This window comes from Balaenoptera borealis (assembly GCF_965194805.1).
Source record: "Balaenoptera borealis genome assembly, chromosome: 6".
Classification (NCBI taxonomy): domain Eukaryota; kingdom Metazoa; phylum Chordata; class Mammalia; order Artiodactyla; family Balaenopteridae; genus Balaenoptera; species Balaenoptera borealis.
The window spans coordinates 117,231,877-117,249,904 of NC_138863.1; the positions used below are offsets into that span (position 1 = coordinate 117,231,877).

General features: G+C 34.5%; 1 protein-coding gene across 1 annotated transcript in view; it reads left to right on the forward strand.

Annotated features, from left to right (window-relative positions):
- Positions 1 to 3,984, forward strand: part of DPP10 (dipeptidyl peptidase like 10) — a 676,003-nt gene extending 672,019 nt beyond the window's left edge. Inside the window, exons 25-26 of the mRNA XM_082397857.1 lie at positions 1,774 to 1,847; positions 3,339 to 3,984. Coding sequence (XP_082253983.1) covers positions 1,774 to 1,847; positions 3,339 to 3,473 — 209 coding nt within the window. The 3' untranslated portion in view covers positions 3,474 to 3,984. The remainder of the gene's footprint in view (positions 1 to 1,773; positions 1,848 to 3,338) is intronic.
- The last annotated feature ends 14,044 nt before the right edge of the window (positions 3,985 to 18,028 follow it).

Sequence of the window (18,028 nt, forward strand, 5' to 3'; positions counted from 1 at the left end):
TATATTCAAGGTTAAATTATTTTACATCTAGCCATCACACTGTAATATATTAATGTTATTCAGTTGTTTCTGTTAATATGTTGTAATTATTAAGGTAAATTATGTTGTTCCCTGACTCATCCAGTCATGGGCCTGGGACTTCACCTACCTGATAAAATGTAAGCAGACCTTCAGCACTCGTCACTTCAAAGAAAATACACCTGTGTGTTTGCACACACACATATACACACACAAATGTACTCACACACACCACACACACAAATGTACTCACATACACCACACACACATTCCACATGGGAGTGGTAGATTATAGATACTCAGTCAATACTACTATAATACTACCATTATTATTATCTTCCAAAATTATCAGCAAATCAGATAACTCAACCAACTAGACTTTTAATGCCCCCATTTAGTTTTAGGAAGGGGACAAATGGCAAATGTCAACAGGCTTTGCACTAGAAACTAAACAGAAAAAAAAATAATAACTGGAAAATCCATTTATGCATTTATCTTTTCAGCTGTATCCATGCAGCTGAATGATGGAGTCCTTTTCAATTTGTTTTCTGCAATAAACAAATGAGGTATATAAAGGATCATTTTATCTCAGTCATTGCCCTATTTATTAACATTTCTAGTAGCTTACATTTACAGAGCAATTTGCACAGTAATTTAGAAATGGCATGGTAATTTTCCCATTAAGTACAATAAGAGAATGTTGGAAAAGATTATAGGTAGACTTTTAAAAAGATATAAATGATTATTTGGAGTCTTTTATTGTCTGCTCTGTAGCAGGATTAATCAGTACCGTAGCATTAGAGCAATGAAGAAGCTTAAAATATTGATAAGGCTACCCTAGTTTTACACAGACAGTCAAAAAATGTGAGCTTAAAAGTTATTTACAGAAATTTGAAGATACACAGTATAGGAATGTATTGCCAAGGCAGCATATGAGCTAAGTGCTACACAAAAAAATTGAAGTGATTTGTCCAAGTCTTCATAGCTAGTTAGGGACAGTGCTACCACCCACACCCGGCTGCTGTGCTGCTTATTTCAGAGTTTTGGAACTGAGGTTCAGGGAGAAGGAAGCTAGAAGGAAAGAGGAGAAACCAGTATGGTCCACATTAAATATTTAGCCCTTGAGTAATGAGATGTGTATGCTGTTTTCTCAACATGAGGTATTCTTTTCTAATTTAATATAAGGCAGAATGCCAGTGTCTGAGAGTGGCCCTAGTAATCCTCAGAAAGGAATAGAAGGCTGGTTTGCTATTACTACCCAGACAGGCGTTCACTGTGTTAAAATTGTTATAATGGTATAAAATACATGAATAATTACAAATAATAAATGATATGCAATAAAATAAATCTAATCACCATTCTGTAAAGTAGAGACTTAGTCGAAACTGCTGTTTTAATTTATTTTTTTATAATGTGAAGCTCAAAGTTTTATTACCATTGTATCTACTGGCTTTCCAGGTAAAGCTAGGTATCAGTCTTTTAAATGTGCAGTGGATGTAAAGTAAAAATCCATAAATGGATTTTCCAGTTATTATTCTTTTTTCTGTTTAGTTTCTAGTGCAAAGCCTGTTGACATTTGCCATTTGTCCCCTTCCTAAAACTAAACGGGGACATTAAAAGTCTAATTGGTTGAGTTATCCGATTTGCTGATAATTTTGGAAAATAAATACGTAATCTCTTTGAAAAAATGATATAAAAATGTTCTGATTCTGAAAAATGTATTTCCTTCAAATATCATAATTTAATTTCTTGCAGCAAAAGTTCATTTCCAGCATTCAGCAGAATTAATCAAACACCTAATAAAAGCTGGAGTGAATTATACTATGCAGGTAAGCTAGTTTTTCAGAAAAATATGTTTTTCTACCTTGGTTTTTTAGTTGTAAGATACAGAACACAGCTTCTATATGACTCCATCTCCCACCCTTTCATTTTTACTGTTTCTTTCAGCTACCAAATTGTGTTCTTATTTCCTAATTACAATGAGAATGTGGATCACCTTATGTTTTATATGTGAATTGCATAAACTCTTTCAAAAATGGTTTTTTCTTCTCTGACTTTTATTCCTATCACTGATAATGAATTATTTTAAAATAATAATTTTTATTTTCCTTCTAGTTCCTTTGTCTTTTTGTCAGTTTCCATCACTCATCATTAAAGGTGGGGGAAAATAGTTTTGAGTAAATAACATGAGAAAAAAAGGAGAGGGCAAAACATCATTATGTCATTTACATCTCTGCATTCAACCATATTTAGTAAATATTTATCAAGGATTTATTTTACAGGGGTATCTATGCTAAATGGGTCAACAGGACATAACTTTACACATCAAGGAACTTCAGTCTGAAGGAGGAGTCGTGGAAGGGAAAAAAATTGTTTTACTTCCTCAGCATTTGGAAGAACTAAGAGTGGTTCAGTATATTTAAAACACAGGAACCAGGGTTAGAATGATGAAAGATGAAGATGTAGAGATAAACAGATGTAGGGTCATGGCACTGACAGTGTAAAGGATTGTGAGGCTTTACTCAGAGGGAAATGAGGCACCATCTAAAAACTTTACACTCAGGAATTGACATGACAGTATTTTCATTTATATTTTAGAAAACTCACTAATGTCGTTTATATTGGAAGGACATTGTCAAAGTAAAAATTGCATTGCACAAGATTAAACAAACAAGGAAAACTTTATCCAAGACTACTGCAATAGGGGAGAAAGATTAAACTCAACTTTGTTAAAACAAGAGGCTGGAGCATTTTTAAGAGCCCCAGTGGAGGGACTCATTGCCTTCTGTGTTTGATAATCAGCCTTAAGAAACATTTCTTTTATCTTTATGACAGGAAGTAGTTTTACAACTTGGAGACTGGGAGATAGGGGTCCTGTCTCTCTTTCAATGTTTACATTTCAAAGAGATGGTTTCCAAGTCCTTGAGAAAGAAATTTCCTGGGTTTTAAAACCGGCAAGAGTCTGAAAGAAGATTTACATACATTTCAAAGGGGCAGAGAAAGAACTTACAAAACTATCTAAAATTTAGTTAAGGTGATGTCAATGCCACCTTGTTCAATGTGAACATAGAAAGCTCTAACTTTCTGGCCAACAAGTCCTAATATAAATGCATAAAATTGTATTTTGTCTCAAATGTTGATTTTGATATGATTATAATAAAAAAGGAAAGTTTCGCATGAACAACTCAGAGTTGAATTACATAAGATTTCGGTCATATATTATTTTCCGAAGTTCCGTTGCCATGGGGCTAAAGTAATGAGTTCTGAGGAAGAAGACTTGCTTTGATAACTTTAAATCTCCTTTCCCTTCAATATCTTAGGTCTACCCAGATGAAGGCCATCACGTGTCTGAGAAGAGCAAATATCATCTCTACAGCACAGTCCTCAGATTCTTCAGTGATTGTTTAAAGGAAGAAATACCCATATTACCACAGGAACCAGAAGAAGATGAATAAAGGACCCTATTTATATAGAACTGAAGGGGATATTGAGGCTCAATGAAACCTAACCAAGAGACTGTAATATTGTAGATGCTCCAGAATTTCAAGGGCAGCTTAAGGAGATGACACTGGAACAGCACACTCAGAGACAATGAACTAGAATTTGAATACAGATGTCCATGTCTACTGTGTTACCAAGGGTGCAGAACCTGTTTCTTTGTGTAAGAAAGGTCAAAGGGTTGGTTTCCTGGGAGAAATTAGTTTTGCATTAAAGTAGGAGTAGTGCATGTTTTCTTCTGTTATCCCCCTATTGGTTCTGTAATTAGTTGCTCTCATTTTAATTTCAATGGCCACCGTCATCTTTGCATATAATGCACAACTTATCAGTACTACAGTCCCTGATCTTTGATGTCTGAGCTGCAATCTAACACTTTACTGTACCTTTAAAATAAGTGCAATTCCTTCATTGTCTATTATTATGCTTAAGAAAAGATTCAGTTAATAAAAACCAGAGTATTTTATGTAATTTCTGTTTATAAAAAGACATTTTTAAATGGGTCACAGATCATGTAGAAATATGGGTTTCAGCACCTTCCAAAGTTCAACCAGTTATCAGTAGATACGATATCTTTAAATCAACACATGAGGTATGTCTCACAATATGTATACACACGTGTGCATATGAAGTCAATCTATCTTTACATGTATTCATGCTACAAAGGATAAACTTTTGAGGAATTAGAAGAAACGCTCTTTTACAGTCTGTAATGGATGCTTTGTTTAATAAGCCAAATATGACGAAACTTTTTTTTCCAATTCAAATTCTAGCTGTTGTTTTCCTATAAATGTTTGGGTTGTGTTTGGTATTGTTTTTAGTGGTTAATAGTTTTCTAGTTGCAATTTAATTTTTTGAATATGATACCTTGTCACATGTAAATTAGGTACTTAAATATTAAATTATAGTTTCTGATAAAGAAATTTTGTTAACACTGCAATGCCACTGAGTGCTATTTTGCTCTTTTGGTGGAGAAAGCTTTTTTAAAACACTGAGTCCTTTTACTTCTCTCAATGAAGAATCAATTCTCATTTTCATGGTAAAAGCAAAGAGCTGGATTATTTCATTTGCTAGTTCCTATTTAGTATTCCGTGCCTATCCAATTCATCTGTTACTATTTAATTTAAATCCTTCTGGTGAGATTTAGAAATGAAATACTTTTTATTCATTGGCCAAAAAGTTCACGAACAGCAGTGTTTACTATTTAAGGCACAAAATGCCTTAATTTCTGTGCTGTGTTGACTTGCAGTAGTGAGTAACTGAGAGTGTAGAATAAACTTGACTGTATGAAGTCAATTTAGGTCATGAGAATATTAACTTTGGTGATAAAGTCAAAGAGTATCTTCTCACTTCACTTGAGGTATCTTCCAGAAGAGATGTCCAAAAGTCAAGCTCAGAAGTTCAGATAAAGCTTGGGCAGCGGACTGTGTTTTTGTGGTTTTAAAAATTCCTTAGGATAGGCTGGATTGTCATGACATCAGAACACCAGGAGGAAACTTTAAAATGTCATGGAATTGCTCAGTAACCCTCTTGTTTTGTGAAAGCATCAACCCCCAAATCAGGGTTTTTGGAAACACGTAAATCGTTTTTTGGGTATTCTGCTTTTCTTCCAGATTCATTGGAATTGCATCTTCACTGCTCTGTTGGATTCAATTTAAAATGGGAAAAGCTCTTTTCTGAAAAAAAAAAAAAGCTCATATCAGGTCTTTTTCAAGAATAGTAAACACGTTTTTTTAAAAAAATAAGTGTCACGTTTAAAAGGAAAGTTTTGCCTATTTTATTAAGATGGAAATTTCTTTTTAGGCTGAAGTCCAATTGAAGCTTTTTAATCAATATTTTAAATTTCAACAACTAGAGTTTTTTATGATGCAAATAATTATTATGTTGTCTGAAAGATGTGGTTTTATTGATTGTCTATTTGAGTAACATTTAAAAAGTATCTTCCTTTTTACTGTTCATCTTTTCTCTTGTTTTATTATTATTATCAATGTTTATTTTTCAGTTAATTTAATACAGCTTCTAACATGAAAGACATTTGTCTGGAACCCACTTTCACCTTTAAGGCTAAATAGATATTAAATGAAAACTACTGATTAGTAGGAAGGTGGAAAATTTTTATCTCTGTGATTATCTGAGTTTTAATAATTGGGCTATTTTGGATAAGGGGGGTGCTCACCAAAACACAGACACCAATTACTAAAGGAATCATGTAGCTGGATTTTGTCCTTAATACATTTGCCTTTGGTCATAACCTCACAATTTCATAATTTCGTGTGTTTATACATTCTAAGAGTTTCCTAGAACTTTGCAAGTGTTATTTCCAGGAGGAAACTTTCCAAGTGTAATTTCCCCCTTAAAGTTAAAAAAAAAAAGACTCAAGATAAACTAAAAATTCCATAATAAAAAAAGGTAAGCAGTATTAAATCATCCACAGAGATAACCACATAATATTTTGAAACTATTTTATAATGGGAAAGCAGTTTTTCACTTTAATTGCCTCCACTGAGGTCTCTAAGTCAACACTTGGGACTAAGGAGACTGTATTGTTTGAGTTTCCTGACAGAACTTAGGGCAGAGGACTCACTTCAAAACAGGAATCTCAGCTCACCTGGAAAATGTGTCCTTTTTGATTGGATATTTAGCATAGAAATCACCATTGAGGGTCTTGTAGATACAAGCACAAGCTGTAGACCTACTAGAACAAGGTGAGAAACTTTGGTCTTTACTATAAAGAGAATTACTTAAGCCATTGTCCTCAAAGGGTGCGCTTTGAAACAGAGGTACCTGGGACTGAATTACTTTCAAATCTCAAGGGTCACTGAGGACACATGGCTGCTATAAAGAACCACGTGTGAAATACCGTTTGTGTCCTTCCTCACGTGGTTTGATCACCTGCACATCCTACAGCAACCAGCACTGCGTAAATAAACTGTGACACCTCAGCTGGGCTCTCTCTCACTTTCTCTTCTGGGAATTCTCTGCTGCTAATGTTGTCTCTCTACTTAGAACCAACAGTCTCACCACTTATATACTACAGACCTATATGACAATGTTAATGCCCCCATTGAAACCCAATTAATAGAAAACAGGAGCAAGTGACTATATGTTCCCCTTTTTCTCCCCTCAGACATTCTATTATACGTGGTTCTTGGAAGGCCCCATGAAACTCAGCTGTCACATCTGCGTGTCCTTCTGTGTCCCTCTTCCTCGTTTCAGGCTTCTCAGTCCTATTTCCTAGAATCACTTCCCAAAATAAGTTACCCGTGCACCAACTGTCATCTCAGGTTTTACTTTCTGAGGAAACCCTTTCTTCCCACAAGAGCTTATCATTGTGAGTATTATAGGATGAAGAAATAAAATGAGAATAAAGAAGTGGTTTCCTTTCAGGTTTGAAGCTGTTTCTACTAAAAAGTTATTGGATCTTTACTAAGTGCCAAGCATGTAGTAAGTGCTTTATATTGATTATCAAACTGAATCTTTTCAACATCCCCTGAAATAGCTATTATGATTCCCATTTTACAGATAAAGAAATTGAGTCTCAGATAAGTATGTAACTTGTCAGGTTTACGTAATTAATGAGTAAATAGCCCAAAACCCAGCTCCAGCCAACTTAGAAACCCATTCCGCTCTACAGTACTCCTGAAATGAGGAAAGTTTTAACCCACATTCACCTCAACTGAGAATGGATTCTGAATTTTTAAACATACAGTTCCAGATATTTTTGAGAATAATTTGATAGCAAAAATACTAAAAGGTAAATGATAGTCCAGTGCACAACCGTTGCCATGTTTGAAGTCACATGGATTCCCTAATGTCAAGAGGATGTATGTAATATTAAAACATGTTTTCTTTTTCTGTTGGAGATATGTAAGGTTGTTCCTATCCGTGGAGACCCTTGCTCAGAAGATCATAACTATATACCTGAGAAGTTGTAAGTAAATTCCCTTGCTCTGGCATTAGGCCTAGGACATTCCAAAATCACTCCAGGAGGTATTCAAAGCATTATGTTGATCAAAGCACCCAGGCTTATAAACATGGACACATGAAGACCTCATCTGGTCATGAAACACCCCAAATCCAGAAAGCACTTTGCAACATTTAGAGTCATAGCTGGTGTCCACCATCCTATTTGCAATCTGACTTAAGAAAAATGCATTATCTTCCACCTTCCTCTCACTACAGGCAGTAGATTTTGCTTACCACTGATCAGATCTGCTAACAATATTTTCATTTCATTTGACAATATTCCAGCAATTCTGGGGCAGAGAGTTTGTGAATTTAAAAATTTTCTCTTTCATCAAAGACAGTGCAGACAGGTTTTAAAGAAGAAACAAGTCATATAAAAGTACAATTTTGATTACTTTTTATATTTTTTAAAATTCCAGTTAAGTTTAACATAGCCTGATACAGGAGTCACAGGATTTTGATACAGCAGCTTGGTTACAAGGAAAGTCTCTGTGCTGATTGCCACAATCTGTATATTTCTATCAGACTTAGCACCAATTTAACTAAGCAATCTTCAGCATGAGTGAAGCTTGGCAATACAGAATTCCATACCACCAATAACATCATAGAAAACTCACATCTGTTCAAGACCTAGGCTTTTCATTACATAATCTCAACTAATCTTCAAGCCAAACATGTGAGACAGATGGCATTGTTCTCTGAAGAAACCAAGATTCACAGAGGTTACATAATTTTCCAATAGGGTCACACAGTGTGTAAATGACAGAACCAGGATTTAAATACAGACCATGATGACCTCAAAACTCTCACATGCCATAATCCTATCTATGCATTTTTTAGCTGATGAATCCCTAAGGTTTGTCATGCATATCTTTAGATTGGATTCAACTTTCAAGTCCCTCTCTATTCAGTGTTGCCATTTAGTATGCATGTGGCTTCAAGTAACTGAATACAAGCTTAAAAGTTGCCTAAATACTGGTGACAATATATAAGCAGCTTGGACATCACCTGAGTGTCTGTTAGAAATACAGACTCTCAGGCACCACCCCGGCCTTCCTGAATCAGAATCCAAATGTTAACAATATCCCCAAGTGATTTGCACACTCTGTAAAGTTTGAGAAGCACTGGCTTAAATGACAAGAAACCTTACTGACCACATCACAAGAGAGCTAAAGTTGGGTGCTTCTAAGAGCCATTTAACAGATCAAGAAGGAAATCAAATTCCAGTCTCCCTGTACCCTTTCCCTTCTCCAGCTTCAGTGTGCTGCTTGTCTGCTCTATTGGTTGCAGCTGCCTCAGGCAATACATTCTTTCACAGCAATGTCCAAGGATAGATAGGCAAAGAGTGACTATTGTTTTTAATAAGGAAAGATAATTCCCTCAAGTCCCATTGTCCAGCCTTTGGTTGCAAGTCCCCATCCTAGATATAAGAGAGGCTGGGAAGTTCTATATCTGAAATTGCAGTCTCCTTCATGAGGGTGCAACAAGTAAGAACAGTAGGAGAACAGATGAAAGATAGGTGCCCAATGTATGGCCCAGAAGAGGTAAGAACACCTTACTAATGACAACAAGATCCTTCGTCCTGGCATTTCAGCTAGAGGCATAGCTAAGGCGTTGAACAGTGAGGCTGGGTGTTTACACAGACCCTTCTCTTGAAGGTGTCTCACAAAGACCCTGAAGATCTGCTCCACCTTCTAAGAGTTAGTACACCTTCCCTAGCCAACATTTTCTCTTTTCTTCTCCTCATCAGCGACACATTGTCTCCTGCAGGCAGGCAGTTTTGAAATTTGATTGCTGTGCTAACAAACCCATTTTTCAGGCTTGATTTATTCTGACAGGATTTATGAGGGCTTGATTATCTCCGTATGGCCGGAATTGCTAGTCACACCATTGATTCTCCTGATTGATGGATTACATAAGGCATATTCCTATGGGAAAATAAAAGTCCTGACGAGCAAACACAGGTAACGGGGTCTCCCCATTCATAGGCACTTTTTTTTCTTTTAGATTAAAAAAGAATTTTTAGAAAATTTTTTGTACCATTTAAAAGTTACTTTTTATTTACAGTTATTACAAAATATTGGCTACATTCCCTGTATTGGACAATATGTCCTTGAGCCTGTGTTACACCCAATAGATGGTGCCCCCCACTCTCCCACCCCTATATTGCCCCTCCCCCTTCCCTGGTAATGACTAGTTTGTTTTCTATATTTGTGAGTCTGCTTCTTTTTTGTTATATTCACTAGTTTGTTACATTTTTTATATTCCCTATATAAGTGATATCATATAGTATTTGTCTTTCTCTGTCTGACATGTGCACTTTTCATGGTTGTCATTCTTAATACTATCCACCTCTCTATTCCTTTAGCACAGCAAGTGTGACTTTTAAAAATCTGTATGGTGTAATTGAATTTTGAGTCTTTGGAAAAAGCAAAATTATTTTGCCCAGATACATGGAAAATTCCAACTTCAAAGTTGGCTTCAAATCACAAAATATCTCAAAGATTTTGTGCCTACTATGTTTCAGATACTGTGCTGCTTGATACAGCATTAGGATCCTATTTTACCATTTAATCTAATGAACATGTCTAATGTGTAAGTGGATATCTTAGTTCAAATGTTTTATAGCTAACTGAGTCATCATTTACTAAAAACATCAGCATATTCAGCCACGTTTTGATTTTCTCTGAGTCTTCTGTAATGTTCCCCATATTGCATATGGTATTCCCTTGGAACCATCCCCTTTGAATAAATATCCCATAATGAATCTACTTGTTTTATCCAAGTCAGAAGAGCTCCATAGCCCACTGTCATACTGAAGAGCAGTTGTTCTGTGTACAGCTTTCTGTCCCACTCTCAATTTTAGGGAAATTTGTAGTAAAGCCCTGCTATTTTCTGACAATTATTTCTCAATCCAAAACACTCATGGCAGAAGGACATAGATTTTAAGAAGAAAAAAAAATTAGTTTAGTTTTGTTTTAATTTGTGGTGTATTAGCATTTTTTTTAACTGAAGGAAATAATTCACATCCTACGGAAAGATAAATATTTCTGGAGTATAAAAAATAGTAAATAAAATAACCTACTGCCCCTAGCACACTACCTGCTTTGGATTTCAGCTGAGTCTCTGTTCATCTTGGACCCAGAACCAATCTTTTTCTCTGTGCTTTATTAACCTTCCAGTATGCTTTCCTCATTCCTCAGCCCAGGAAACCATATTATTTGCATGCTTTTCTTTTGTCCCCAAGTATATCAGTACTAGTGAAGGGAGTTCAAAGTTTTGGCATATGAAATTAATTTTTTAACTTCATCTGGACTCTGTACGATATTGGAAATTTTCTTTAGTTTATCCTTATTCACCTTTCTATCAAATTATAATTTATCTCTCTCAATTATTTTCAATTCACCTCAAACCCCCAATTCTCCCCTATTATTTTATCTTACTGAATATAACGCTCATTCATATACACTTTTTAACGTGTGCAATTTATATTATACCCTTACCTGTAATTAGCTAAGGAAATAAAAAGATAATAATAATAATCATAATAGTAGTAGTAATAATCATAAAAATAAAAATAGCTAACACTAACTCGTTCCTTAATTTTTTCCAGGTCCTAGGATAAGCTCATTAATGGACTTATTTATTTAACCTTAAAACAGCTGCATGAATTAAGTACAATCACTATCCCAATTTTTATGTGAGGTAACTGTAAGCTTAACAATTAATTGTGTTACTAAAAGTCACTGGATTATTCACAGTAAGACATATTAGTTAGTGCCATGAAATTTTTTAAAAATTAATTTCAGTATGTTAAGTAAATAAACCTTTAATTCTCACTCACATGATGTCATACATGGGTAAGTGAGAGCTATTTTACTCTTACCTGTCATCTGGAACACTTGCCTCTATGCTCTTACGTCAAGGGAAGAGAAGATTGAAGGAGACGCATAATACCAGCTTACAATTGCCATCTCTCTGAAGTGACACCCATCACATCTGCTTGTGGCCCATTTTTCAGGTAGGCTCTCAGCATCCCAACAGAAAATAGATTGGAAAGTGCAGGGGAAAGAATGGAGAATTTAGAGAGCACTGACTGTCACGGGCACTGTCCACCATTCTGGACATCAAGAATTTCACTTGCTCCTTTGATTCCTCTCCACAGGGTGCAGTCAACCCCACCCCAAGGGACACAACCTCAGCCCCTTCCAGCTCACAGCCCAGGATTGCTGAGTGATATATATTAGTCCATATAAGACTCCTTTTGGTCTGAAGATATTTGAACTTTAAAATGATCAGTTTTCTTTCCTCCAGGCTCCTAACATACAACAGTGGCACAGGAATGGGGATGATCAAAATAAATGGTCCCCTTTGGAATGGGAAAGAATAAGTCTGCTTCGGGGGGTAACACAACTTTCCTATTGCCAACAAATCTTTTCCTATCGAATATGTAGGAAAGGCAGGACAAATTGCCTCAGTTTTTCCCTTTATTTAAAAATTTTCTAAAAATGATGAATTGATTCCCTATTAGTCTCCAAATTTACTGAGGAAGATTTTTATTTTCAAAATTGTTATGAACTTATGAATTTAAACACATTTTATACATATTAGTTACTATCCTAACTGGCGCTCAATGCATGCCTTTGTTATACAGTTTCCGCATCTTTAAGTTGGTTCTTGAGTCCTTTTGGCATGATCTGTGTAGTCTGTGGAAGGTTCTAGGATTTTTCAGTGGACAGAGCTAGAAAATACATTTTAAAAATAACATATGTTATGAGTTCAGTTCTCACTTTACCTCTTAATGAAACTAAATATTTATTTATTTTAACCCATAATTAAATTTTACAGTCTCAGGGAAAATGTGCCAACCTTACTGCCAAATAAATGATTACTATATCATATTATTAGATGAAGATTTCTTTTTTCCAGTCCTTGGACTGTGGAGGCAAATTACTGTATTTAGAAATCATTTGGAGAAAAAAAAAATATTTTCCGTATGATAATACTTTATACTCAATATAAGGTTGAAATTATTGGTTTTATTTTTCCTTAAATGTTTAAGATCTGTTTATTACACTCTGTTGTATAGTAATCTAAAATATTGATACTTACATGATTCCAAAATTAAATCTATAAAAAGGAATATAAACTAGATTCGATTTCTCTTCTCTCTACTCATTTTCTCCCCATACATATAGCACTTAAAAATATGCTTTATGTGTTCATTTGAAACTGTGATTTGACAGAACATGTGTATATTTGTACTTACCTCTAACTTCTCAAATAAACAGTGCCATATTGAGACACATTTCTCCACCTAAATTTTTCACTTAAAGATAAATCCCTAACTCCATAGGATTATCAGGATATAATCATCATGCTTTATTAATGCTGCATATTATAATGATCTAATAGTAATAGTGCCCACTATTTGAGGCATTGTATTGAATTTACATATTAACTTCAGGATTAATAATATATTATCATGCCGATCCTTCCTAAATAAGAACACAGCATGTGTTTGGATTTATGTTTTATTCAGAAGTGTTTCAAAATTTATCTCATATGGATTTACACTTCTCATTTTAACCTAGATATTTTCATTTTTGTTCTTTTTTGTAGTTGTAGTAATTAGGTTATTCTGTTTTTTTCTTTGTATACATGAAGGCTAATGATTTTTGTATGTTGTTTTCTGAGCCAGCTACTTTTTAAAATTCAATGAGTTTTCAGAATAGGCTTTCCTTGATTCCTTCAAGAAATTATCATATACATATATATATATAATATATTATATACAAATAGAGGCACTTTTAACTTTTTCCCTCTAATTCTAATGCCTTTAATTGCTTTTCCTAGTCTGTTTTTATTGGCTGAAGATAGGATTTTTCCTTGACTTGTTCTTAATTTTAATGGTAAAGAACAAGTGTTTCCTCATAAGAAAGAGGCTAAATATTGGGTTAAGATATTTATTTTATCAAGTGCTGTTTAGCATGTGTGAGGGTTGAATTTTGTCAAATAACCCCATGGCATCTACAGAGAGGATCGAGTTTTTTTTCTTTTGTAGATATTTTAATATGATGAACTACATGACTAGATTTTCTAATGTTGAACACTCTTGAAACACTGGAATAACGTTGTGCCATTTTCAGATGTAATATCAAATTCTTCTTACTAATATTTTTGTATTGATATTTAAAAGTGAGATTAGTATATAGTTTTCTTTCCTGGGTGTGATTTTTCTGGTTTTTAAATCAATGGTATGCTTGTTTCATAAAGACATTGTAGATATTTTTCTTCATGTTTCTATGTTCTGGAATAGTTTACTCTGACAACACTGATCTTTAAAAGTTTTTTAGGAATTCCTTGAGCAAACATCTGAGACATACACTTTATTTTGGCTTTTTATTGGTGGGGGAGGAGAGGGGTTTCTTTATTCTATTTATTATCATTGTTCTCTAGTTCTTCTGTCTCTAATTGAAGTCAAATTTTTATAACCCACATTTAAAAAATTTTTCTATTTCATCTAGGACTTAAAATTTAGTTGAATAGATTTGATCACAGTAGCTTTTTATATTTTTGTTGTTTTGTTTTTACTTTCCATAATTTTGAACAATAATTTTATCCTTTCTGATTTTGTTTGGTTTTTTTTGTAATTTTAAATTATATTATCTATATGTTTTTTCTCCCCTCTTCAAGAAAGAATATTTGGATTATTTATTTCTTCTATTGTTTTTCTGTTTTCTACCTCAATAATGTATCCCTTTATTTTATTAAATTATTTCTTATATTTTATTTCTGTGAACTTTAGTATTTTTCTCTGACTCTTGAATTGAGCATTTGTCATTCATTTTTATTTGGTTTTAATGCTGAGAATTTTCCTCTAAGCATTTTGCTCTATCTCATTGCTTCAATGTCATGTTGAGGTTTTTAAAAAAAATTTTTTTTCCATTATAATAGACATCTTTATTTGTAAAAATCCACATATAAAATGTGTTCTTTCAGTCTTTCCAAATTTTCCTTTTTTACAAAAACAAAAAGGTACTTAAAAACCTTCCCCAATGTCGTTCCCACAGACTGATGTTTCTCAGGCAGCCCTCACCCCTCCCCCATCATCTTTTTTTTTTAATGGAAGTATAGTAGCTGTATGATATTACATGTTACAAGGGTACAATAATAGTGAGTCACCATTTTTAAAGGTTATACTCCATTTATAGTTATTATAAAATATTGACTCTATTCCCTGTGTTGTACAATATATGCTTATAGCTTATTTTATATGTAATAGTTTGTACCTCTTAATTAATATCAATAAACTTCAAAATTTTAGCCTACTCTTAACTGGAATCCTTACCAATAATGTAAATAGTAGATTAACACATATTTTGCATGTTACATATATTATATACTGTAGTCTTACAATAAACTAGAAGAGAGAAAATGTTATTAAGAAAATCATAAGGAAGATTAACTATATTTACAGTACTGTACTATATTTATCCATACTGTAAGTTTGTGTGGTCTATCTACAAGATGAGGTCTATCAGTACCTATAGCAATATTATCTGATATGATACGAAACACTATAGATATTATACACAGTACTAACACTAGACATCAAAAATGAAAACATAATGTGAAAAAAATTCACATTTATTTACAGGTATAACGATACATGCATTGATAATGAAGCAGGAGCAATATAATTTCTTTATGATAGCCTAGTGTAATTGATACAATTACTTCATAGTAGCCCAGCCTATACACAAATGAATAAATCATTATAAAATTTTATGGCATACAGTATTACAGTAATATTTATAATACAGTATTGGGAACATTGTTACAATTAAAAAAAAAAAAAACACTTGACCCATGATGATAAGCTGATATGGAGTTTGTCCAATTATGAGAGAAAGAGGCATACTCTACGGTAATGTAATTCTTTGAAAGCAAAGTTATAAAACATAAGAAACACATTATTAATTTTATATTAAATATCACTCCCCTATGCCTATGCGAAGATAGGCTATCCACTTCAATACACACATTGTTCTACACAAGGAATACCTAGGTGGTGATGATAATGATGACACAAAAATGTCTCATACAGTTCTTGCTGTACAGTTATAAGATTTTTACAGGAATACACTCACACACACAGCAGATAAGTTTATTAACTGAACGGCAGGATGATTATTTCCTACTCATTAAATAGAAATGGATCATCATAAAGGTCTTCATCCTCATTGTCTTCACACTGAGTAGGCTGAGGAGGAGGAGGAAGAGGAGGGGTTGGTCTTGCTGTCTCAGGGACCACAGAGCCCAAAGGTGTGGAGAAGGTGGGAAGGGAGGCAGGAAAGGCAGGCACACTCTGTAACTCTGTGAAAATACATCATAATTTCTAGCTGATGATGTTTTCTTATCTCTCTAAAAATGTTTCTATGTGGTACAAATCCTTCTTCCACTGTTTGCCTTAGTTTCAGAGCCTGTATCATAGTAAGGTCCATATAAAAGAAGGCAAAAGAAGTCTTGAATAATCAAAACCCTTCTGCCAGATTGTCTAATGTCAATTTGTTTTCTGGCACTGCTTCTTCTACATCTTCTTCCTCATCGTCTGGCACAGTTTCAGAAGCATGCATCTCCATTAAGCCCACTTCTGTGAATTTTTTTGGTGTGGCATTTATTAGCTCCTGAACTTCTCCAAGACCCATATCTTGGAACAATTTATCTCTCACCCTTTTTGCCATATCCACAATCTCTTTTATGATTTCTTTGATTGGCTCTGTCGTAAATCCTGTGAAGTCATGCATAACATCTAGACACAGTTTTCTCTAGCAGAAATTTGTTTTGAGCTTGATGGCTTTCTTGGCTTTTTCTCTAACAGTGATATCATCTTCAATGGTGTAATCCTTCCAGACTTTCATGAGGTTCTCTCTATCAGGATTTTCTTCCATAGCACTGACAATCAGTTTAACTGATGCTCTGAGATAACTTAAAACTAAATCTGGAGATATATACAGTACACTTTAAAGAAAAACTGAAGTCTAAAGATGATGGGATTTCATGGTCAAGATCACACCCTGATAGTCAAAGGTTAGGCATCCAGGAATTTGGATAGGATCACTTGGGGAGAATTGAAAGTGCCTGAGGAGTTGGAGAATCCCAACACTCCCAAACTATACCAATCAGCTCTTAATTTATCCCTACAAGTAGAACAAATGCAGTCAGAATGCCCTGTGGACTTGGGAACAAGGCCAAGAATCAGACTTTCAAAGGAAGAAATGGATTATGAGGAATTTTATAGTACATGTTATAGCCAGGAAAAAATTCAGTAAATATGAATTTTAAATCCTTCTGATGAAAAAACTCATCAAATAGGTAAATGTTACACTGAGATGATAAACTGCTTACTTGTTGGCGAAGAAGCATGGTGAGCATTTCCTTGTTTATACTATGTGCCATCATTCCTTGCCTCCACCACTAAACACACACACACACACACACACACACACACACATTTGACCTTCTTGACTGTTATAAAAGGGAAAAAGGACTACAGATCCAGGCATGTTTTTCTGTAAGTTTATTTTTACCGTTGTGATTGAAAGTTGGCTTTTCTAACATTTCAACTTCCCAAATTTCTGACATTCCTCTGTTCCCTTTTCTTTCAAAGCCAATACAATGGGCTCTCCTTATCTGGGGGCTCCATATCTGTGGATACGCAGGACCAACTGTACTGTGCCATTTTATATAAGGGACCTGAGCATCCATGGATACTGGTATCTATGGGGAGTTCTGGAACCAACCCCCCACTGAATACCAATGGACAACTGTAGCCTTTCCCTAAGCTCGACTCTTTCCTGCAGTGCCTTCCTGATGCAACTGAAAATAAGCAAAGCCCACCACTAACATTCTTTGGCACTTTTTTTTTTTTTCCAGAGCTAAAAGTTCATTAATACAAGGCTTGCCTTACAAGTTCCCACAAATATTACCTAATATTTTACCATTTTACTACCTGGATCACTACCTTTTCAGACTTCTATATTATTTTTCTCATTTTTGCTGTCATCTATGAAGCTTAACTGTTGAACTAAAACCTTACATTCTAAGCTTTTGCTTGTTTCTGCAAATTTTTTCCTTTTTTAAAAAAATTAACTAGGTTAGGAAAGGTTATGCTGTGATAACAAATAGCCCCCAAATATATCAGAGTATATCAGAAGCTTTACAAACAAACTGATACATGACATTTACGGTTGGTAAGGGAAACTTTTTCTTGCTTATGCTATGCTCCATCATTTTTTGCCTCCACCATTAAAACACAAACACACACACACAAACAAAAAACATTTGAACTCCTTGGTTGTCATAAAAGGGAAAACGAGACTGCAGAACCATGCATGTTTGTGTTCAAGTTTATTTTCACTGACTCAGCCCCACACTTTGCTTTTGTTCACAGCCCAATGGCCAGGCCTCATTACTCTGCAGAGAAGTTGAAAATTTAGGGGTGCAGATGCAATATTTGGTAAGCATTACATTCTCTCCCTCAGTG